The following is a 23,675-nucleotide window of genomic DNA, read 5'->3' on the forward strand; positions in this document are numbered from 1 at the left end:
ACTTTAATTCATTTATCAGTAAGAAAAAATAATCATCTTCAAACTCCTTAGAGAAACACATTATTGCAGAGAGAGTTCTTCTTGATGCAATATTTTCATTCCACAAAGCCTGATGAGGGACACAAGGGACTAAATTCAGCCAGCCAAGATGCAATGCTCCATATTCCTCTTTTCAATTAATCTGCACCTTTCAGAATATGAAATAAAACTATCTGTAGAGGTGAAAAGTTAAATCAAGACAACTGCTCCTGGAAACATTAAGCCAAGATCTTCAAAGCTGCTGCTTTCCACGCCCATGGTTTTATGTTTGTAATAAGTAAGTTACCTTCCAGCTTCATTTTACCAAAACTCCGTACAATCTCTTGCAGAACAGCTGCACCTGTAGTTGGATCAATACCACCAAACACCCAAGAGTCTCTGTGGCCTCCTAAAATAACATATCTGTCTGGAATCAAGCAGATAACACCAATCTTAACTAAAAATGCATTAAGGTTACCAATGGCATGAGATTTAACACATCCAAGTGCTGGGTTCTACAGGCTGGGGTCAGAGTGGCTGGAGAGCGGCCAGGCAGAAAGGGGCCTGGGGGTAGTGGCTGAGAGTAGGCTGAACATGAGCCTGCAGTGTGCCCAGGTGGCCAAGAAGGCCAATGGCATCCTGGCCTGCATCAGGAATAGTGTGGCCAGCAGGAGCAGGGAAGTCCTTCTGCCCTGTACTTGGCACTGATTACTACACTCAGCACTGATTACTGCACTACACCAGGTTGGAAGAGACCTTTGAGATCATCAAGTCCAACCTATCACCCAACACCATCTAATCAACTAAACCATGGCACCAAGCACCCCATCCAGTCTCCCCCTAAACACCCCCAGTGATGGCGACTCCACCACCTCCCCGGCAGCCCATTCCAATGGGCAGTTATGGAGGGTTTCTCAGATTTCATGTTATCTGTCTATCTAAAAGTCCTGACATTTCTCACAACATGAGAACAGTTTCACCAAACACAAAATGAAGGAGAAATTGCAATCCCCAAGCACTCAATGCTCACCTGGCTCCACAGCCCCTCTGAGGATGCCGATGACGTTATAAATGCGCGTTATTCTGTTGCTGCTGTGCACGTGCATTCGGACCTTCCTGAAAGGAAAAGCAGCGTGGAGTAACCATTTCTGAGTGAAAAGGCAATAAAAAGTCAGTGTTAATAACCTGTAAGCAGAAAGTCTGTGCTTCTGTTCTCTGTGTGTTCAGCACTGATCAAACATGTCATAGAATCGATAAGGTTGGAAAAGACCTCAGAGATCATCAAGTCCAACCTGTCACCCAACACCTCAGGACTAACTAAACCACAGCTTCAAGTGCCACATCCAATCCCTTCTTGAACACCTCCAGGGATGGTGACTCCACCACCTCCCTGGGCAGCACATTCCAGTGGTCAATGACTCTTTCTGGGAAGAACTTTCTCCTCACCTCCGGCCTAAACTTCCCCTGGCACAGCTTGAGACTGTGTCCTCTTGTTCTGGTGTTGGTTGCCTGGGAGAAGAGACCAACCCCCACCTGGCTACAACCTCCTTTCAGGTAGCTGTAGAGAGCAATGAGGTCTCCCCCGAGCCTCCTCTTCTCCAGGCTAACCAACCCCAGCTCCCTCAGCCTCTCCTCACAGGGCTGTGCTCCAGACCCCTCCCCAGCTTTGTTGCCCTTCTCTGGACACCTTCCAGCAACTCAACAACTTTCCTAAATGGAGATGTAGATCTAATTGGTGGAGGCTTGTGATCCTCCATCCCTTCCCTGACAGTAAAAGCCACCTGTGAAATTGTATAAAAGGGAAGGAAATTCAGGCATTAGGACCACTAAGAATAACGCAGTATTCAGCCCCTCTTAACCTGTAGAATAATCAAAGCACCAAACAACTCCGTTTGTGTGTCTGGCAAAGCCCCAAGAGCTTCACATTTGCAGTTAACTTTTCAGCAGCAAATCTGCATAGTTGTCAAAATCAAAACCTACTTCAGGACAGCTACTGGATCTTTGCCCAGAAAATAACTGACACCACTGCCTTGAGCATAGATACACTTGCACACTTTCCGTGTGCAAGTGACTTTCTGCTTAGGTTCAAAGGATTTGTTGTGATATGAAACTACTCTGAGAAATATATGATGGATTAGCCCACATTTACACAAACTGTTACCAGATCAAGGAGGAAGATGTTAGAAAGTGCATTCAAAAATACTGTCCTTGTGTATGCTTTGTGGAGGAATCATACTGCTCTTCTCACTGTTACTCTCTCAAAGGCATTCTAAACATCACCTTAATTATGGCAGGTATGTTTTCTTATATATCCATTTCATCTTATTTGCTAATTTTCAGCCAGTGTTAAAACAGAGCAGAAACAAATTATAATCAACTAAGTGATTTAGAGTGTTTGTTAGGAAATTCTTTACAATGAGGGTGGTTGAGCACCATAACAGGTTGCTCACAGAGGTTCTTGAGGCCCCATCCCAGAAGATATTCAAGGTGAGGCTCAACAGGGCTCTGGGTGACCTGATCTAGCTGAGGATGTCCCTTCTCACTGCAGGAAGATTGGACTAGATGACCTTTAGAGGTCCCTTACAGTCCATGTGATGCTATGATTCTATGATTCTTCAGTATTCAGTATCACTAAGTTGGTACATGAAACAGTCCAGGGAAGTCATTGTGCCATGTACTCAGCACAGGTTAGGCCACACCTTGAGTCCTGTGTCCAGTTCTGGGCTCCTCAGTTTAAGAAAGATGTTGAGATGCTGGAAAGTGTCCAGAGAAGGGCAACGAAGCTGGGGAGGGGTCTGGAGCACAGCCCTGTGAGGAGAGGCTGAGGGAGCTGGGGTTACTTAGCCTGGAGAAGAGGAGGCTCAGTGGGAGACCTTATTGCTCTCTACAACTTCCTGAAGGGAGGTTGTAGCCAGGTGGGGGTTGGTCTCTTCTCCCAGGCAACCAGCACCAGAACAAGAGGACACAGTCTCAGGCTGTGCCAGGGGAAGTTTAGGCTGGATGTTAGGAAGAAATTCTTCCCAGCAAGAGAGATTGGCCATTGGAATGTGCTGCCCAGGGAGGTGGTGGAGTCACCATCACTGGAGTTGTTTAAGAAGAGCCTGGCTGAGGCACTTGGTGCCATGGTTTAGTTGATTAAATGGTGTTGGGTGACAGGTTGGATTCGATGATCTTGAAGGTCTCAACTTGGTCTATTCTATTCTATTCTATTCTATTCTAAAAAAATGTTTTACTGCTACTCAGCCACTTTGAAAAGCACCAGTGAAAACATGTCTGAACCCTAAAGTAAGAATTAAAGTTACCGTGATCAGGCTGGACATATTCCCCCTGAATCTGTTCACTGACACTGAGGACACTGAGCAAAAACTGTGGGTTTGATAATTGATTTTAAAATGCTAGTAGTTATCATCAAGCATTGCCCACTCGGAAGGAAATTTCTCCAGAGTATCTCTAGATGCATTTTTTTTTCCCTCAGAACTTTTCTTGTTCAGAGACTTTTTGCAATGTTTTATGAATGGGCAAGCATTAAAACTGACCTTGTAGAAAACTCGTCTGCAAATCCTGGCCCTACATTGTAAGACACATTGAGTCTTCCCTTCCAGCTGCTCTCTGGAGCTGCAGGTCCTCCCATTGCACTGTTAAGTGAAAACCCAAGACAAACATTGACCGGTAGGCTGAAACTTCAGCTTCTTAACAATTACTGAACCTAAAATGCTGTGGGGTTATAAAATTCTTAAAACCATTACACCAGTAACAGATTTCTCTGCATTTTCCACATTTTCTGAAGTACACATTGCTACCAAAGAGAGAATCACACAGAATCACACAATCACCATGGTTGGAAGAGACCTCAAAGATCATCAAGCCCAACCTATCAACACAGACCTCATGACTAAACCATGGCACCAAGTGCCACGTCCAATCCCCTCTTGAACACCTCCAGGGATGGTGACTCCACCACCTCCCTGGGCAGCACATTCCAATGACTAATGACTCTCTCTGTGAAGAACTTTCTCCTCACCTCCAGCCTAATCTTCCCCTGGCACAGCTTGAGACTGTGTCCTCTTGTTCTGCTGCTAATGCAAGCAACAGCACAGATTTCACATCTTAATAAGCAGAATTCTGCTGTACATTTGTAATGCTGACTTCTGGTGAGGAGGGCTGATGTATACTCACCTCAATAATACTTCTGCATCATGATATCCAATAGGATGAACTGGGATTGTGGGAATCCCTACACCTTCATTAACTTTATACCTGAAAGTGTACTCTGAGAAACCAGAACAAATTGTCAAGTTTGTAACACTCTTAGCAACTTCCACCACACTGGAAATACTTCTGAACAGTGCAGCCACAAATGTACATCCATTTTTGTATTCTTACACCATTTCTTAGATATTGCAAAACAGAACACAGGATACAGAATTAAGCAGGTTGGAAAAGACCTTTGAGATCAAGTCCAATCTATCACCCATCACCATCTGATCAATTAAACCATGGCACTCAGTGCCTCATCCAGTCTCTTTGTAAGCACTTCCACGAAGCGACAGAGCAAGAAACAACAGCACCTCTGCACAACTGTGTAGGAGAAGTCCTCACATTTGATGCAAAGTTTGATTTGCTGTCCACTCATACTGTTACACCTCCTCAAAACTGACTGTGGGATAACCAAGAGAGTGTGTGAGGTGAAGGTGGCCCCTGTGCAGCCGGTTGTCAAGCTACAGAAGGCACCCACGGATGATGTATTTATCTGTGCTGAAGACAGTTTATGTCTCTCTGGATCTGGTGGGCCAGGCACACACAGGCTATCCTGTCTTTACAGTAGGTTGTTGTCTTATGCCCCCAACAATATTCACAGAAGGCAGTGAGCTCTCCAGCAGCACCCCTGTATTCCCATCCCACCCCCAGAAAGCAGTGTGAGGCAGCTTCATTCAGACTGAGCTCAGGATGCCTGCAAGGACAAGACAAGCACAGGGTGTCAATTGTCCAAAGACTCCAGGCTACTGTTACTGTTACTACAGAAATGTTAACACCCTGTAAAGAGGATTTTAAACAGTTTTTCTGCTTGGAATTTAGGACCAACGAGGAAACATACCTCCAAGCAAAGTCATCACTCCTCTTGGATGGGAGGCTCTAACTTAGGTTCTCTAAAGAAGCATAGATATTTTTAAATGGCTATAAATTCTCAGCCATTTTCTGCTGCTTCACAGGCTGCAAATTCGCATGTCTTGCTTTTCTAAGTGTTACAAGGCTATGTTCATACAAAGAGACTTTCCTACAAACTTTCTTTACTTGCCTAACTCAAAAGCTGCAAATTGAAATGACACAGAGAGAGAAATCAGTTAGCAATGGGGAAAGGAACTATTGCTAAAACATAACCTCATCTGTTTTCAGTGCAAATGCAAAAAGAAAGAGATGGATTTCCAGTGCTACAATAACTTCAGCACCAGTTTACAAAGTACTTGATGGCCCAGGGTAGAGATCTTTCACTCACCTTTTGCAGGATAACCTGGGGTCAGAGGGTCCCCAGCTCCGTTTAGGTTTAACACATTCCCGCGCTGGGCTCCTCCACCTGGAAGGTTCCAGCCACCTGGATAAGCAGCTACTCCTGGGGCACAGTAGTCAGCAGGGTCTGAATAAAGTATGATCCCTTGGGCTCCTGCTAATATGGCATTTTTAACCTGTGAAATTATTGGCTTTTAAGAAATACCTCTTTTCTTTCTTGGGTTTTTTTTTTCCCAAAGCAGTAATTAATCCAAAGGTTGCAATTTACATCCATGGGGATGGAGCTTTAGGAGTCATGTATGTACAAGAGTGAAAAATGACCACAGACTCAGCAGGAGCGAGTCTGCTCTGTTTCACCACAGCAAAACTGTGTTAGGATAGGATAGGATAGGATAGGATAGGATAGGATAGGATAGGATAGGATAGGATAGGATAGGATAGGATAGGATAGGATAGGATAGGATAGGATAAGAAGAATAGCAAAGCACAGCATAGCATAGCAAAGAATGGCATAGCATAGCATAACATAGCATAGCATAGCATAGAATAGGAATAGGAATAGGAATAGGAATAGGAATAGGAATAGGAATAGATATAGGAATCACCCAACACCATTTGTGTCACGCCTTTACTCACATCTCAAAGCACAGGACATAAAACTGAGGCACAACTGACCAATGTCCCCACAGCCCCACCATCACCAGTTTTGTCACAGTTGTTGTCTCAAGTCAGTAGTTACTCAATCTCTGTGCATCAGATTCCCTGTCAAATACTTCTTCAGAATAGAATAGAATAGAATAGACCAGACCAGACCAGACCAGGTTGGAAGAGACCTTCAAGATCATCGCATCCAACCTATCATCCAACACCACCTAAACAACTAAACCATGGCACCAAGCACCCCAACAAGTCTCCTCCTGAACACCTCCAGTGATGGCGACCCCAACACCTCCCCAGGCAGCCCATTCCAATGGGCAATTACTCTCTCTGTGCAGAACTTCCTCCTATATACTGCTGTTCTGTGGCTGTAGAGCCCTTAAAGTTTTCACAGAATCAACCAGGTTGGAAAAGACCTCAGAGATCATCAAGTCCAACCTTTTACCTAGTACCTAACACCTCATGACTAACTAAACCATGGCTCCAAGTGCCACATCCAATCCTTTTTTGAACTTTTTGGCTTTACAAAGAGCTAGTTCCCTAAACTGATCTCTTGCAAGAACTTTCTATAGAGTTTGCAGCTATCTCAGTCTCAGGAGACTGAAAGCTATGTGTAAAATGCAGTCATAATGGATACACGGCAGGCTTCCTTCTGCTTTTATGTTCCAATCTACAGCCCTCATTAACTCCTGGTGGTTCCACCATGAGCAGGGTCTGCTCAGAGGTGGAAAAACAAATAAACCACAACTCTTACTTTGTTTCCTCTGAATATCTTTCCATATCTGGCAATGACAATCTTCCCTGTACAGTTAATTCCCATTTCCCGTTCCAGCTTGAAAAAGTCTTCAGTACGGCCATAATTCACATACACCAGCTCTGCCTGCACAGAAAAGGAGTGCCATGACAGCTAGCATTCAACAAGGAATAAAAACCTTATATTCAGTTATCAACAGTTTCAGTCATTATATCTGATATAGGGATTTATTTATACATTGGTTTGTACAAATGCAATCCAGTGTTCATAGAAACAATCGCAACAGAGACTTGTAATATTCATAGAATCATAGAAACAACAAGGTTGGAAAAGACCTCAGAGATCATCAAGTCCAACCTACAACCCAACACCTCAGGACTAACTAAACCATGGCTTCAAGTGCCACGTTCAATCCTCTCTTGAACACCTCCAGGGATGGGGACTCGACCACCTCCCTGGGCAGCACATTCCAAGGGCCAATTCCTCTTTCTGGGAAGAACTTTCTCCTCACCTCCAGCCTAAACTTCCCCTGGCACAGCCTGAGACTGTGTCCTCTTGTTCTGGTGCTGGTTGCCTGGGAGAAGAGACCAACCTTCACCTGGCTGCAACCTCCCTTCAGGTAGTTGTAGACAGCAATAAGGTCTCCCCTGAGCCTCCTCTTCTCCATAAAGATAAAAGTTTTTGACTTGTTATGGTCTAGTAATTTGAGAGAGCTTTTTTGTAGCTGCAGGTTTCTGACCTTTGCACAGTATGTGGCCTAGGTGTCCTCAAGTGTTTTCTTGTCCTAATGGTTAATTAAAGCTACTGCAAGAAATATTTTGAGAAGCTGGAGCAATCTAGCCCAGCAAGTTTATCTGAAAGCACAACTTCAGCTAACAATACTCTTACACAATTTTTTTCCTTACCTCTGGCACTCCTTGTGCTGCAAAAGCATTATATGGTGGCAGTATATCAGTAACATTTTCATACCCCTCTGGAGGTGGTTCAGACAGCGATGTATTGAAAATCTAGTAATAAATAACAGGAACCCGTGGTCAAACACGCTACCTGCAGGCAGGAGCTTGCACACTCAGCATGGTTATTGCAAATGATGTGCTGTGCAAAACTACTCCAACTGGCATGCAGAAGTTCAAGCAGAAAAACAGCTAGGGATACCCAGCTGAATTCTTATAAAAGAATGCAGAGAGACAGAGTCATTGAATCTCAGAATCATTTGGGTTGGAAAAGGCCTTTAAGATCGCTGAGTCCAGCTGTGAACTGCTTGATATATCAGTTATCAGAAGATGCTTATCAGTCAACGCCTGAAGCTAAGCAAAGCAGTAGCTGAGAATTGCCAAAAGGTGGTGACAATAAAAAGACACCATGTTCATAGAATCATAGAATCAACAAGGCTGGAAAAGACGTCACAGATCATCAAGTCCAACCTATCACCCAACACCTCAGGGCTAACTAAACCATGGCTTCAAGTGCCACATCCAATCCCCTCTTGAACACCTCCAGGGATGGTGACTCCACCACCTCCCTGGGCAGCACATTCCAATGGCCAATCTCTCTTTCTGGGAAGAACTTTTTCCTCACCTCCAGCCTAAACTTCCCCTGGCACAGCTTGAGACTGTGTCCTCTTGTTGTGGTGCTGGTTGCCTGGGAGAAGAGACCAACCCCCACCTGGCTACAACCTCCCTTCAGGTAGTTGTAGAGAGCAAGAAGGTCTCCCCTGAGCCTCCTCTCCTGCAGGCTAAGCAACCCCAGCTCCCTCAGCCTCTCTTCACAGGGCTGTGCTCCAGACCCCTCACCAGCTTTGTTGCCCTTCTCTGGACACCTTCAAGTGTCTCAATATCTTTCCCAAACTGAGTGGCCCAGACCTGGACACAGGACTCCAGGTGTGACCTAATCAGTGCTGAGTACAGGGCACAATGACTTCCTTGCTCCTGCTGGCCACACTGTTCCTGATTCAGGCCAGGATGCCATTGGCCTTCTTGGCCACCTGGGCACACTGCTGGCTCATGTTCACCTGGCTGTCAACCAGTACCCCCAGGTCCCTCTCTGCCTGGCTGCTCTCCAGCCACTCTGACCCCAGCCTGTAGCACTGCATGGGGTTGTTGTGACCAATGCCAGCACCCAGCACTTGGAGTTGTTAAATGCCATCATGTTGGACTATGCCCATCTGTCAAGGTCCCTCTGGAGAGCCCTTCTACCTTCTAACAGATCAACACCTGCTCCCAACTTGCATAGTATCTGTGTGGCACTCCTTACCTCAGCATGCTGTGGAAGCAAAAAGTGTACAGATGTCAAGCAGAGAGTGGATAGGTACTTGAAACAGAGAGGGTCACTAACTGGGCAAATATTTGGAAAGGATTTCTAAGGAGAATTGTTAAAGAGGTTAATTGCACCACATTCAGGGAATCCCTGCTCTGAAAACAGCTAGACACTGGAAGAACTGCATGTCCTAAATGGATTTCTTTGTGCTTAAATTTCCCCATGCAGCCACTTAAGACTGTTCATTGAAAGAGGATATTTGCCTTAACCTGAACCAGTATGGCCATTCTTACACCTTATGGCTTGTTGGGGTTAATTGCAGCCTCTCCACACATCCTTTGTTGGCTGTTTGGGGAACTGAGATTTCAGCTATTGTTGTTTTCCTGCAGCCTGGAAAACCATTTGTAAGTATAAGTTCCCTTGGCCCTGGACTTTTTACCAAACTATAAAGCACATGCTGGGATGAGAGGGTGGGAAAAGAGGAAGACACTATTCCTTTAAAGAAGTCTTAAATACAGTTTAATCATTAAAAGTATCACCTCATTTCCTTGGTCATCAATTACTGAGATGTAGTTTGGCTGAGTTTCATTTGGATATGAAAGAAGTACATCATAGTGAACGAGTTCTGCTGAATCTAGTCCAAATTCCTTCCACTGGCTTTGAATTTGCTTGGCAAGAAGAAGATTCTGTTCAGTTCCTGCCAGGTGAGGCAGCCTGGTGAACGAGCTAGAATGAAAGAGAAAGCTATTAGTAAGCAGCAAATACAGAGAAGCAGAGTGGTGAACTAGGATCAGTGTGCATGAAGCTTATCTACAGGTCACATGCATGGAAAGCAAGGCCTTACAGTTAAAGTCTGAGCTGTGTAACATAATTGTTTATCAGAATCTGCATTAGGATAAGCACAAAATGTAGTCAGAGCAGAAAAGCTTTCCTGAGGCTTTACTACAAGTCAGCTGAACTGTTCTCTCTGCATAACAGAAATAGCCAGGCCTGCACACAAACCACAAAAATCAGTGTCAGAGATACTCAAGGGGGGGAAAATATGGAGAGAATGCAAGGAGCAGAAACAGATACAGAAAAGCCACACCAAATAATTCTGGTATCTGATTATCTGATGATGAGCTTGCACATTGTTGGCATAACATATACTAATAAGTTTCACTTGGAAATAATTATGTCAAATTATCTGCACAGATTTGTTCTTTTTTTTTTTTTAATTAATCAAAAGCCTGACTAATAAAAGCCTTCTAGCAACATTTAAATCCAGAGCAGACATAACACATAATGATGATAAATAGTCAGAAACAACATCCAGCCCCACTGGGCCACCCTACACAAATCTGTTACTGTTAACTCTGAGCTGTCAGCTGGGTACTAAGCACTGGCTTCAATTTCCCAGAAGCCTGCATGAGTTAATGGATGCCCCCACAGATGTCAGCTAACATTAATTACCACTAATTAGTGATACCAAATACCATGATTAGTCCCTCTCCAACCTGGCAGTTCAGACTATTTATTGTCCATATAACAGCTTGTTCTTCAGTATGTACTTCCTCAGCTTCCAAAGGAGAATGCTGCAGGAGAAGGTGTCCAAAGCCTTGTTAAAGTCAAAGATGTTACAGCCACTGAATAGAATAGAATAGGATAGAACAGAACAGAACCAGTTTGGAAAAGAACTTTGAGATCATCAAGTCCAACCTCTCACCCAACACCATCTAATCCACTAAACCATGGCACCAAGAGCCCCATCCAGTCTCTTCCTAAACACCTCCAGTGATGGTGACTCCACCACCTCCATGGGCAGCACATTCCAATGGCCAATCACTCTTTATGTGAAGATCTTTCTGCTCACCTCAAGCCTAAACCTCCCCTGGCACAGCTTGAGACTGTGTCCTCTTGTTCTGCTGCTGGTTGCCTGGGAGACGAGACCAACCCCCACCTGGCTACAACCTCCCTTCAGGTAGCTATAGATGGCAATAAGGTCTCCCCTGAATGTCTCCACTCACCTCTATAGGCAGTTATTTCCTTAGAGAAGGTGATCATGCTGATCATATAAACAAATAGTAAATCAATGCTGCCTACTCCTAACTAATTTTGTGTCCTTCATGCACTGGGAAACAGATTTCAGAAGGATGTTTGGTCACCCTTACAGGGACTGAGGTGAAGCTGACCAGCCCACAGTCCCCCAGGTTGTCATTCTTGCCTTACTTATATCAGCCTTTTCCAGCCTCCAGGGACCTCTTTCAATTGCTAGAACTACTCACAGACAGCAGCCTTGAGATTGTAACATCCAGCTCTTCCATGTGGATCTCACCTGGCCCTCTGAATTTGAAGGCATCAGAATGGACCACATCCTTCTGCTCCCCACTGTTGTCCTTCTTTCTCTTTAATCTGTGAGGGTATGCACTGAGGTCTGGAAGCCAGCTTTGCCAAAGCCTGTTGCCTGTCTTTTGGTACTTTCATTTTCTAGAGTGTTTTAAGCACCTCTTAATTCCTCAGGCACTCTAGTTTAACTATTGCATATGCTATAAGGAAAAATGAATTGGACAACACATGATGACTGCTTTTTAACTTTTCCTTTCCAGAGCTAGCATTCAATGCTAAGGTAAAAGTGTCTGCATTTTCTGAGGCTCATAGCTCATTTCCCCCACTTCATAAAAGCAAATTTAAAAGTCCAAAAGACTAAGCCTATCAATGAAAATTCCTGAGCTCACATATTTTAGTGCTTTTAACAAACTTTCTGGATAGTGCATTAGTGCATTTATTTTCTGCAGTTCTTGCTTTTTATTTGGTGTTATGGACAAACCCAGCAAACACTAAGAACCATTTGGCCCATCATCAAAGCAAATTGACAAAAAAGATACAATTAATACCCTGTGGACAAGAAACTTTACCATAATTGCAGAGGCATTTCATGCTGCCATCAATCTCTGTGTTGCCTAGCCTCTCAGTCAAACATAATCTTGAGAAACTCTTCAATCAATCAAGAGCAACAAATACAAGAGAAGATAAGGCCTATAGACTTAAAATGCTAATCAGTGCTAGAAATGGAACCTTTTGGTTTTACAGTAAATGGAAGTCCTTCTGCCCCTGTACTCCGTGCTTAGGCCACACCTTGAATGCTGTGTCCAGTTCTGGGCCCCTCAGGACATTGAGACACTTGGACATGTCCAGAGAAGGGCAATGAGACTGGGGAGAGCTCTCGAGCACAAGCCCTATGAGGAGAGGCTGAGGGAGCTGGGGTTGCTTAACCTGGAGAGGAGGAGGCTCAGGGGTGACCTTATTGCTCTCTAGAACTACCTGAAGGGAGGTTGTAGACAGGCAGAGGTTGGTCTCTTCTCCCAGGCAGCCAGCAGCAGAACAAGAGGACACAGTCTCAAGCTGTGCCAGGAGAGGTTTAGTCTGGAGGTTAGGAAGAAATTCTTCCCAGAAAGAGAGACTGGCCATGGGAATGTGCTGCCCAGGGTGGTGGTGGAGTCACCATCACTGGAGGTGTTTAAGAAGAGCCTGGCTGAGGCACTTGGTGCCATGGTTGAGTTGCTTAGATGGTGTTGGGTGATAGGTTGGACTCAATGATCTCATAGTTCTCTTCCAGCCTGGTTAATTCTGTATTCTGTGTTTTGTGCTCTGTATACATGGAACTCAGCAGCCTGCAAAGTTTCTATCATTTTTAAGCTATTAATTTTCTAGTTCTCTTAGCTGCTCAAACTGAAAGTTTAATGAGAGACTGAGCAGATAAGCGAACAAATGTAACAGCCATCAATGTATGCCAAAGACAGTAAAGTAATCTCAGTCTGAGACAAAGCAAAGTTATCAAATGCTGGAGCTTCAGAGACTTCTGAGAGAAGAAAAAAAAAGACAAAAGGGGAAAAACCCAAGAGAAAAAAACCCCAACAGACACTGCATTAAATTAACACTGTGGAAAATCATAGTAAAAAAGCATAAGCCCTGGCAGAACTGCAGCTTGTGGGGAGTGCATTGAACAGTCCAAGCAGTCCAAAGAGGCAACTTCAAAAGTGGGGAAGAGAGGAACAGAAGGGTTGTGAGACTCTGCCTTCAACTTCCCCCCAGACATTCTGCACAAACCAATTGCAAAGCATCTTAACAGCTCTGCTTTCAGAGGCAGCTCCTCGGAGCGGATGTTATCATGTTCTGGATTTTGTGACTCTTTAAAATTATTCACAACTAAGCTGCTCAGCACTTACTGAAGGAATTGCTTGATGTTCCCTGCTTTCATCTCAGCCACAAGTCTCTGTCGCGCGTTTTGATAGACGTCTGAAGGGTCGGGGCGTTTTTCCGTCAGCTTTGTAAACCATCCTGAAACACATTTGAAGAGCTTCCCACTTAGCAGGAAAACAAATCCTCCACATGCAACCTGAAGTACAGAACTGCCTTATTAAACCCACAAGAATATACAGGGCTTAGAGCACCCTCTGTCAGTATTTGCTGGCTCAAATGTAGAAGCAAGGCAGAAAAGTAAAATATACTTCATTGACTGAATTGCCAATAAGGTGTAATATACTTAAAAGAGTATACTCTAAATCTCTGGTAAATGCAGTCCTCTTTTCAAGGTAGATTCATCTCTCATTCTGAACTGCCTTATTAAAATCACAAGAATGTACAGGGCTTAGAGCACCCTCTGTCAGTATTTGCTGGCTCAAATGTAGAAGAAAGGCAGAAAAGTGAAATATACTTCATTGACTGAGTCACCAATAAGGTGTAATATAATCTCTGGTAAATGCAGTCAACTTTTCAAGGTACATTCATCTCTCATTCACTTTAAACTCTAGTTTAGAATCACAGAATCAATAAGGTTGGAAAAGACCTCAGAGATCATCAAGTCCAACCTATCACCCAACATCGCATCACTAACTAAACCATGGCTTCAAGTGCCACGTCCAATCCCCTCTTGAACACCTCCAGTGATGGTGACTCCTCCACCTCCCTGGGCAGCACATTCCAATGGCCAATAACTCTTTCTGGGAAGAACTTTCTCCTCATCTTGAGCCTGAACTTCCCCTGGTGCAGCTTGAGTCTGTGTCCCCTTGTTCTGGTGCTGGTTGCCTGGGAGAAGAGACCAAGCCCCACCTGGCTACAACCTCCTTTCAGGTAGTTCTAGAGAGCAGTAAGGTCTCTCCTGAGCCTCCTCTTCTCCTGGCTAAGTTTACATTCTCAACTAACTGTTTCCAAGGCAGATTCATCTTTGCTTCATTTGAAACTCTAATTTAAATTCTCAGTTAACTGTTTGCAGTGTGAGGATTGGACCCCTGATGCATTTCATCACGGTGCTCATGATGAAATCTCTGTAATTGATACACCTATTCCAAAATCCATGTATAAGGGTATTTAAAGTGAAGGTGTAGGACTCAACAGCCACCCTGCAAGCGTTACAATAGCTACAGAGGTTGGAGAGTGTGGTTAGCCTATCTGATGATTAAAAGAGTGAAGTTGAATGTGAATGTGAGCCAAGTCACATTTAAAACATTAAAGATATTTCAGCAGCCATGTAAAGTATATGAATTTGCCTTTAATAACAAACCCAACCAACCAAAAACTCCCCACAAAAACACACAAGCAAACAAAACCCCCCAACAAATCCTTTTATTATTATAGCTGGGACTTACTGTCATACTAAAGCCAAGTATCAGTGCTGCCACATGCACGATACCTATGACCTGTTACACTTAAAATGCAATTATGGCAACACTCTGAATCCAACAGTGATGCTAGATCAGACCAAAGGTCCACCTTGCCCAGCATCTTGTTTTCAGGAACAAGCAGAAGCACAGCCCAAGCACCAGAATCATTATGTTTTTAAAAACATCTACTTCCTCGCCCTCATCTATTTTATTCCCTTTACGTGTGTGCTGCAACACAAGTTTCAAAAAGATGGATGCAGGCATGCAGTTTTAGACTTAAATGCTGCAAGTGACTGCAGCAAAGAGTCTGCTGTTCTAGTAAACTTCATTGCACAGGATGACAAATTCCGCAGCCCCGCTCTTGGCTGTCAGTCAAAACTCCTCCTCCTCTGCATTCTGCCCTCAATCTCTGAAACAGCAACTGAACAGGAGCATTTCAGTAGCTCTTCAGTAAAAAAAATAGGAAGTACAGATTAAAATAAAATAAAATAGCCCAGGAGGGTTTGTAATCACTGAAGTGTAAAAACTCTTCTGTTGATCTCTCCTCTGAGCGTCTGACTGCCCGTTACGAGAAGCCATCAGGTCGCCAGGGCTGATCTTGGACCGAAGCTCGCAGCCTCCTCGGCTCCTCGTTCCCCAAAGCCCAAGACTGCTAGGAGAACAATCTCTGGGAAAAACAGTGGGAAGAGTGATTTATCACGTCCCTAAAAAAGCAGCAGAAGCTCCATGATGGGGAGTTAATCGCATCAGGGCTTGCACCAAGTCTCCGTGCAGGACAAAGGCTGCGGGCGGAGCCGCTGTGTCTCTGTACTCACCTGCAAGAAAGCCCAGCAAGAAGCAGCCCAGCAGCGCGCAGCAGCCCAGCCATGTGCGCAGGGTGGCCTCGCTCCTGGCCATGGGGACACTGCTTGCCCGCAGCTTTGCAGGCGGCCAGGAGGACAGGCAAGGAGCCGCCTTCCTCCTCCTCCTTCTCCTCTTCTTCCCGCCCTCAGCCTCAGGGCTGGCCCTGGCTTCTGTGCTTCCCAGCTCTCGTTTTGCCTACCCAGCCTTAATCACTGGATAGTGACGGTACGACTTCTTTGAGTGCAATAAACCGCTTCCATTTCTTAGTGTTACCCCACAAGACAGCTTGTGTGTAGCTGTATGTGTACCTCTGAAACAAATACCCATCTAGACAGCGCACCAAGCAATGCATTAAGTAGTATTTAAGGGCTAATTTTTATTCATTATCAGGAGTTTCTGGCTTTGAAAGTTCCTGCTTTAGGCTTAATCACAACCAGTATTTGTTTCAGCAGAAGTGGTGAAGAGATGAAGTGGAGGAAGGGAAAACTTGTGTTTTCTTCACCAATGAAGCACTGAATTGCTCCCCTTTGTAATCCATGGTTACAGCAAGTAAAGTCCTTGGCAAGTGATAAATAGAGCAACTCAGAATACAATTTAATTAGCCACTGGGGAGATGTCCAGACATCATCCAATCTGCAGCTGGGAAAAGCTGCAGAATTGTTCCCTATACTGTATAGCTTTTTACACTTTGGATTGCAAGGTTTTAGGGTCACGCTCTCCTAGTCTAATTCAGCCAAATCCATAAATAGCTCATGGGAAAGGACACAACTTCAGTCCATGGAATAGCCAAGATATTTTTACAGACTCATCAAATCACCATATTTTCTACACTTTCCCTGGGCCTGCACATCACTCCCTGCTGGTGGGTTCCTGCATGGATACCTGGAAGCTAAAAATGATCTTTCTGGAAGTGAGGACCTGCCCAAGCAAGACCAGTTATCTGGCTGGAGACAGGAAAACTTTGCTGGGACCATAGTCATGCTTTGAGTTCTTACCACTGACTCCAAAAGCAGAGGGCACCAGAACAAGAGGACACAGTCTGAAGATGCAGCAGGGGAAGTTTAGACTTGAGGTGAGGGGAAAGTTCTTCACAGAGAGAGTGGTTACCCATTGGAATGTGCTGCCCAGGGAGGTGGTGGAGTCACCATCCCTGGAGGTGTTCAGGAGGGGATTGGATGTGGCACTTGGCGCCATGGTGCCATGGTTTACTACTCCTGAGGTGTTGGGTGACTGGTTGGACTTGATAATCTTTGAGGTCCTTTCCAACCTTATTGACTCTATGATTCCATGATATATTCTGTGAAAAGAATGGCAGGGCTCCCAGTACCAAAGCTTTCTGAAATACTGAAAATACTCAGAAAGAGTTGAAAAGGCTGGTTAATGTCCAAACAACTTCAGTGAGACTTTGCAGAGATTAGAGAAGATTTATGCCACTTGGGAATTCTGCACCAGTCACAGCCACTGTCTTAAACATATGTCTGCATGTCTTTGTCAAATGATAAGCGTGTCCATGTTTGTGATCCTTCCTTCCTGCCACTTCCCAACTGCTCATAAGCCATCCCAAACTCTGAACAGCAAGGACTTTTCACACTAACATCTCACATGACATATACAAACCAGATGGAATTCCACCTACAGAACTTACAGAGAATGAGCATATTGATGTATTATTAGCTTTTATATAGCAGCACAGGTGTAGGACTGGCACATTATAGACAGCAAAGTGACAGGAGCTTTTGGATATGACTACCTAAATTAGACCTCACATGATGATAACATCAGTGGAGGAAGAAGGTAAGAATAGCATCAGTCAGAAGGTATGAAGTACATTTATTTCTATGCCTACTTCTTTTTAAAGTCACAAGTACATCAGTAATATTAATAATGAACAACAGCAGCAACCAAGTGGCTTCCACCAGTTAAAATATAGTCTTGGTACTCTTAGTTATTAGTTGTAGCATGTTCATACATTCCATGTTAGTTCTTCCAAGTATTAATTACAGCACATTTAGAAAACAAAAGATTATAGGAATGGAATGGAATGGAATGGAACGGAACGGAACGGAATGGAATGGAATGGAATGGAATGGAATAGAATAGAATAGAATAGAATAGAATAGAATAGAATAGAATAGAATAGAATAGAATAGAATAGAATAGAATAGAATAGAATAGAATAGAATAGAATAGAATAGAATAGAATAGATAGAATAGAATAGAATAGACCAGACCAGACCAGACCAGGTTGGGAGAGACCTTCAATATCATCATGTCCAGCCCATCAACCAATCCAACCCACCTAATCAACTAACCCATGGCACCAAGCACCCCATCAAGTCTCCTCCTGACCACCTCCAGTGATGGTGACTCCACCACCTCCCTGGGCAGCACATTCCAATGGGCAATCACTCTCTCTGTATAGAACTTCTTCCTAACATCCAGCCTAAACCTCCCTTGGTGCAGCCTGAGACTGTGTCCTCTTGTTCTGGTGCTGGTTGCCTGGGAGAAGAGACCAACATCTGCCTCTCTACACCCCCCTTCAGGTAGTTGTAGAGAGCAATAAGGTCACCCCTGAGTCTCCTCCTCTCCAGGCTAAGCAACCCCAGCTCCCTCAGCCTCTCCTCATAGGTTTTGTGTTCCAAACCCCTCATCAACTTTGTTGCCCTTCTCTGGACTTGTTCCAGCAAGTCAACATCCTTCCTAAACTGAGGGCCCCAGAACTGGACACAGTACTCGAGGTGATCAGTAAACAACTGTGCTGATGGCCATCTCTAGCTGAAAACATCTGGTTACATGAAAAGCTGGCTCATGTTAGGTGAGCAATAAACTAAACAATTCAACATGGTTGATTTTGGCCTTTGCTCTTATTAACAATGGATTTTAGGGTTTTTTACTTAATTCGACAGTCCCTGTTGGCCAATTACTGTGGGATAGTAACACAGCTTGAGAGCCAAAACAGCTAATGTAGTCAAGATCACGTGGCAGTGTTAAGGGTGAATTTCAACTCACTGTAGTAGTCTGGAAAATAACCACCACTTACATTGTTGTTTGAAGTTCCACTTCGCTGAAGGAGAATCAGCACAGAAACCTTACCCTGACTTCTTATATAGGAAAGGATTTCACACTCAGGGCTTGAGTTAGCTAATAACTATACCACTGAGATACCCTGACAGGTCTAACAAAGAACACAGATGCTTAGAAAGTATCTGGCTTGTCACTGGGCTTGCCTTAGTAGATCGCTTCGTAGCATAAATCTCCTGGCTCCTAAGGCTGGTTCAGTTTTTTGACCTCCAAGAATCAATGGACTGGAAATGGTTCTGAGTGCAACTACAAAGTTTGCAACAACACACTACCAGACTGTTAATGAATATTGCCTATTTACTTAACCATTGTTCCCTGCTTGTCTGGTAGGAACTAGGTCTCCTCACTTGCTGGCACACGGCAGTTGGCCTGACTTTGTTCGTAACTGTGGAATGTGACCCTTGCTCCTTTGTATCATCCTGATAAATGAGTCATGTGAAATGACATTCCTCAGTACACACACAATTGGCCTTTTCTGGGTTTTCTTTGCTTGTTTGTTTGCTTAGAACTGATTTAGAACTGATAACCCTAGTGACACATAGTGGAAGTGGACAGCTGCATATGCATCAATGCATTCTGACATATGGTATGGATCTACAAGTCATGCAGATTCAGCAGTTAGCTTTGTCCTTTGCTGCCCAGTAATGGCACCAGTCACAACTGCCTGAAACAGTCTTTGAGGAACTGAAGGCTGCAGTGGCTTGATTTATACTCCATACAAAATTGGCAATAAGAAATTATTTACAGAGAAGAATGTTGTTATCAGTGTTTCCTCAGAAGTTCTTGAAGACTAAAAAGCATCAGGAACAGTGTGGCCAGCAGGAGCAGGGAAGTCATTCTGGCCCTGTACACTGCACTGGTTAGGCTACACCTTGAGTCCTGTGTCCAGGTCTGGGCCACTCAGTTTAAGAAGGATATTGAGACACTTGAAGGTGTCCAGAGAAGGGCAATGAGGCTGGGGAGAGGTCTCAAGCACAAACCCTATGAGGAGAGGCTGAGGGAGCTGGGGTTGTTTAGCCTGGAGAAGAGGAGGCTCAGGGGAGACCTTATTGTTGTCTACAACTCCCTGAAGGGAGGTTGTAGCCAGCTGGGGGTTGGTCTCTTCTCCCAGGCAACCAGCACCAGAACAAGGGGACACAGTCTCAAGCTGTGCCAGGGGAAGTTTAGGCTGGAGGTGAGGAGAAAGTTCTTCCCAGAAAGGATAACTGGCCATTGGGATGTGCTGCCCAGGGAGGTGTTGGAGTCACCATCACTGGAAGTACTCAAAAAAAGGATTGGATGTGGCACTTGGTGCCATGGTTTAGTTAGTCCTGAAGTGTTGGGTGATAGCTTGGACTTGATGATCTCTGAGGTCTTTTCCAACCTTATTGATTCTATGATTCTATGATTCTAAATTTACAAATGGATCAATAACTTCAGAATGGGTCATAATGTGTCTGAACAGTAGATGCTGCCATGTCTAACTTAGGACTTGCAGAACTAGACATCTGTGCTTCCTTCTTCACAGAAACAAAGGAGTCCAAGGTATACCCTTAGAGTGTGAACAGCTTACCATGGAATACCTACTATGCTTACCAGCTCCTGTCTGTCTTCTTGTCTCTCAGCAAGTGCTAGGTGAAGATGCAGAGATATCTTACCAGCTCAGAAGCAGCTGTTGTAACAGTCTGAAGTTGCAGCCCAGTAGATTGAAGAAAACCAGAAAGAGTTCTGGCCTGTCATAATAAATCTGTGAATTGTGCTGGCTTTCTGTAGTGGGGCCAGGAGCATCCAAGACCATGCTGGAGAAGCTAAGGGTAAGAATCACAGTGGCTGTCTCAAGAGGAGTCAGCATGAAGTACTAGGCTTTTCAGAAGGGAGATCAAAAAAGCTGCATGCTGAAAAGCAAGTGGGAAACACCTCCTTTGACAGCATGGAACACTGAGTCTTTGATCTCAGATCTCTCAAAGACAGGGTTAGGGGTTGGGGCAGGAGCTGGACAGAGTCCATCTAAAGACAGCCTTCTAAAAAAATAATCAAAGCTTTATCTGTTTCAAAAATTCAGCTGCTGCAGGTTGTGTTCTTTTTCACTGAACCAGGATGGATCACAAAGCAGACCCAGACCTGGGAGAAGGCACTGGACAGTTTCGTAGTATCATAGTATCATAGTATCATTCAGGGTTGGAAGGGACCACAAGGATCAGCTAGTTCCAACCCCCCTGCCATGGGCAGGGACACCCCACACAAGATCAGGCTGCCCAGAGCCTCATCCAGCCTGGCCTTAAACACCTCCAGGGACGGGGCCTCGACCACCTCCCTGGACAACCCATTCCAGGGCTTCACCACTCTCATGGTGAAGAACCTCCTCCTCACATCCAGCCTGAATCTCCCCACCTCCAGCTTCATTCCATTCCCCCTAGTCCTATCACTACCTGAGATCCTGAGCAGTCCCTCCCCAGCCTTCCTGTAGCCCCCTTCAGATACTGGAAGGCCACAATGAGGTCACCTCGGAGCCTTCTCTTCTGCAGACTGAACAGCCCCAACTCCTTCAGTCTGTCCCCTCCCCAAAAACATCACACAAACTCTCACAACCAGCCTTACAGGTGCTGTCTCTCTCTAGGCCAGTTAGCTTTAAATGCTTTTATGTGCAGCAGGGTAGGGTCAATAGGAGAGAGAGAACTTCTCCCCCTATACCTTATTCCCTGCAGCAGTTAGAGGACAGCCTACAGATATATTTTTTTCTCAAATGGACTTTGCTGCAGTTTAAAAATGTAACTATCTCAGGATTGTGTGAGGTTCTGGGTCCTGCCTTTGTGTATTACCTGCTAGCCATTGCCAAAGTGGGCCCTAAACTAAACTTAACTAAAACAGTGCTAAGGTTAGGCCAGGGATAAAAAATTACATCTCTTGGGTTGAGAGAATACATTGTTCAGAAAGCTTAGGTCATTTAGGGGAGGATCTCCATAATTTGGGAGTCTCTTTTTGTATCCATCTGGTCAAGAGAAGCTGTTCATTGCCACACAGTGGATTTGTGTTGTTACTCCCTTGACTGCTGCAGACATCAGACCCTCTAGGTTAGCCTAAACGATGATCTAAAGTAACCAGGTTAATTTTGCCAGAGGTGGATTGTAGACCATCATCATGAATTCTTCACTGGCCAGAGGAGCAGTGGAGCAGCCAGCTGTGATAGACAGCAATGTCTCCTAACAGCACAACTAGGTCTGAGGGAAGATATAGCTCTAGGGCAGACATGGCTCCAGGGTTTTGATCCAATTACTTCTGCAAAAGCATGAGAATGACTGGGCAGTAAATGTGCTTGTAAGAACACTTCCCAGGATATAATAAACTGCATTATTGTATGAGAAAGACCAACAGTTAAGTAAAATACAGACTTAATGGTAGTAACTTGCCTAAAGGGCTTTCATGTGAAGAGTAGAAATACTTATGAATGAATGAGGTGTTAAGGAAAACCATCAGACTGTGGGACAGTCTCCTGAGTCATGTTGGTGGCCTCAGCTAAAATGGCAGACCAAATGACACAAAACATTTGCTGTTCAAGGCCTTAGTAACCCCCCAGTGTCCCTGTCAGCTGAAGGGATTTGATGTTCTGAGATTTCTCTGTCTTATCTTTGTTGTCCCATTGTAGTCTTTTGAGCAATCTGTCCTGCGTAAACTGCACAGCAAAATCAGAAGTACAGACTCTGCAAAGACAGTAATAATTTGGTATCCTTTTGGACTAAGGACATGATCACAGGGTCACAGGATGTTAGGGGCTGAAGGGGCCCTCTGGAGGTCTTCAAGTCCCAGCCCCCTGCCAGAGCAGGACCAAAAGCCTGGAGGGAAGACTCTCCACTGGTCAATGAAGACTGGGCTAGGGATCAGTTACACAAATTGAACATGCACAAGTCCATGGGCCCTGATGAGATGCACCCAAGAGTACTGAGAGAACTGGCTGATGTTGTCACTCTACCAGTCTCCATCATTTTTGCCAAATCCAGGAGAGGTGCCTGAGGACTGGAGGAAAGCCAATGTCACTCCAGTTTTCAAAAAGGGCAAGAAAGAGGTTCCAGGAAACTACAGACCAGTCAGCCTCACCTCCATCCCAGGAAAAATGATGGAGCAGCTCATTTTGGAGGTCATCTCTAGGCATATGGAAGAGAAGAAGGTTATCAGGAGTAGTCAGCATGGATTTACCAAGGGGAAATCATGCTTGACTAGTCTGATAGCATTCTATGATGTCACAACATAATGGGTAGATGCACAGAGAGCAGTGCATAACCTTGACACTGTCTCCCATAACATCCTTGTGAGGAAGTACAGGAGGTGTGGGATAGAACAGACAGATTGATTAAGAACTGGATACACAACAGAGTGCAAAGAGTGGTGATCAATGGTGCCAGGTCCAGCTGGAGACCTGTAACTAGTGGAGTCCCCCAAGGACTCCCAGAGATCAGTGCTGGATCCAGTCCTGTTCAATATCTTTATCAATGATGGGACAGAGCATCTGCTCAGCAAGTTTGCTGATGATACCAAACTGGGAGGCTTGGCTGATTTACCTGAAGGCTTTGAGGCCATTCAGCAAGTCTTGGACAGACTGGAGAGCTGGGCAGAGAGGAACCTAATGAGGTTCCACAGGGATAAGTGCAGAGTCCTGCCCTTGGGAAGGAAAAATGAACTGCACCAGTGTGTTAAAAATACCTTGAGATGGACAAGGCATAGCAGGGGGAGATTTTGGATAAAAGAGTAACAGTAGGTGTTCATCTCAAAAGGCTTGTGTTGTGAGGTGGTTGTACAACTGACAAGATGCACTGCCTTCTTGTTACTCTGGTGACTGGAAGGTGGCATGATTAGTTTTATTTGCAAACAGCTGCAAGTCTCAGCATGCAAAGAGAACAACAACATGATGAGTGTTCTGGGGCTGGCTGCCCAAAACTTGTTATGATCAT

At 44.7% G+C, this 23,675-nt stretch overlaps 1 protein-coding gene across 4 annotated transcripts in view; it reads right to left on the reverse strand.

Moving 5' to 3' along the window:
* NAALAD2 (N-acetylated alpha-linked acidic dipeptidase 2) overlaps positions 1–23,675 on the reverse strand; it is a 79,394-nt gene that overhangs the window by 26,948 nt on the left and 28,771 nt on the right. For 2 of the 4 annotated variants that reach the window (XM_068145753.1, XM_068145743.1), the window contains exons 1-10: positions 15,645–15,807; positions 13,396–13,507; positions 9,730–9,916; positions 7,840–7,941; positions 6,935–7,060; positions 5,513–5,699; positions 4,195–4,288; positions 3,555–3,653; positions 1,049–1,134; positions 326–445 (exon numbers count right to left, since the gene is read on the reverse strand). In XM_068145753.1, coding sequence (XP_068001854.1) covers positions 326–445; positions 1,049–1,134; positions 3,555–3,653; positions 4,195–4,288; positions 5,513–5,699; positions 6,935–7,060; positions 7,840–7,941; positions 9,730–9,916; positions 13,396–13,507; positions 15,645–15,726 — 1,195 coding nt within the window. In that variant the 5' untranslated portion in view covers positions 15,727–15,807. Of the gene's footprint in view, positions 1–325; positions 446–1,048; positions 1,135–3,554; positions 3,654–4,194; positions 4,289–5,512; positions 5,700–6,934; positions 7,061–7,839; positions 7,942–9,729; positions 9,917–13,395; positions 13,508–15,644; positions 15,808–23,675 lie in introns of those variants that run through there. The other 2 variants (XM_068145762.1, XM_068145771.1) reach the window with 2 other exon arrangements.

Source organism: Melanerpes formicivorus, unplaced genomic scaffold, assembly GCF_026170545.1.
Source record: "Melanerpes formicivorus ecotype bairdi unplaced genomic scaffold, bMelFor1.0.p_v2 SCAF_1, whole genome shotgun sequence".
Lineage (NCBI taxonomy): Eukaryota > Metazoa > Chordata > Aves > Piciformes > Picidae > Melanerpes > Melanerpes formicivorus.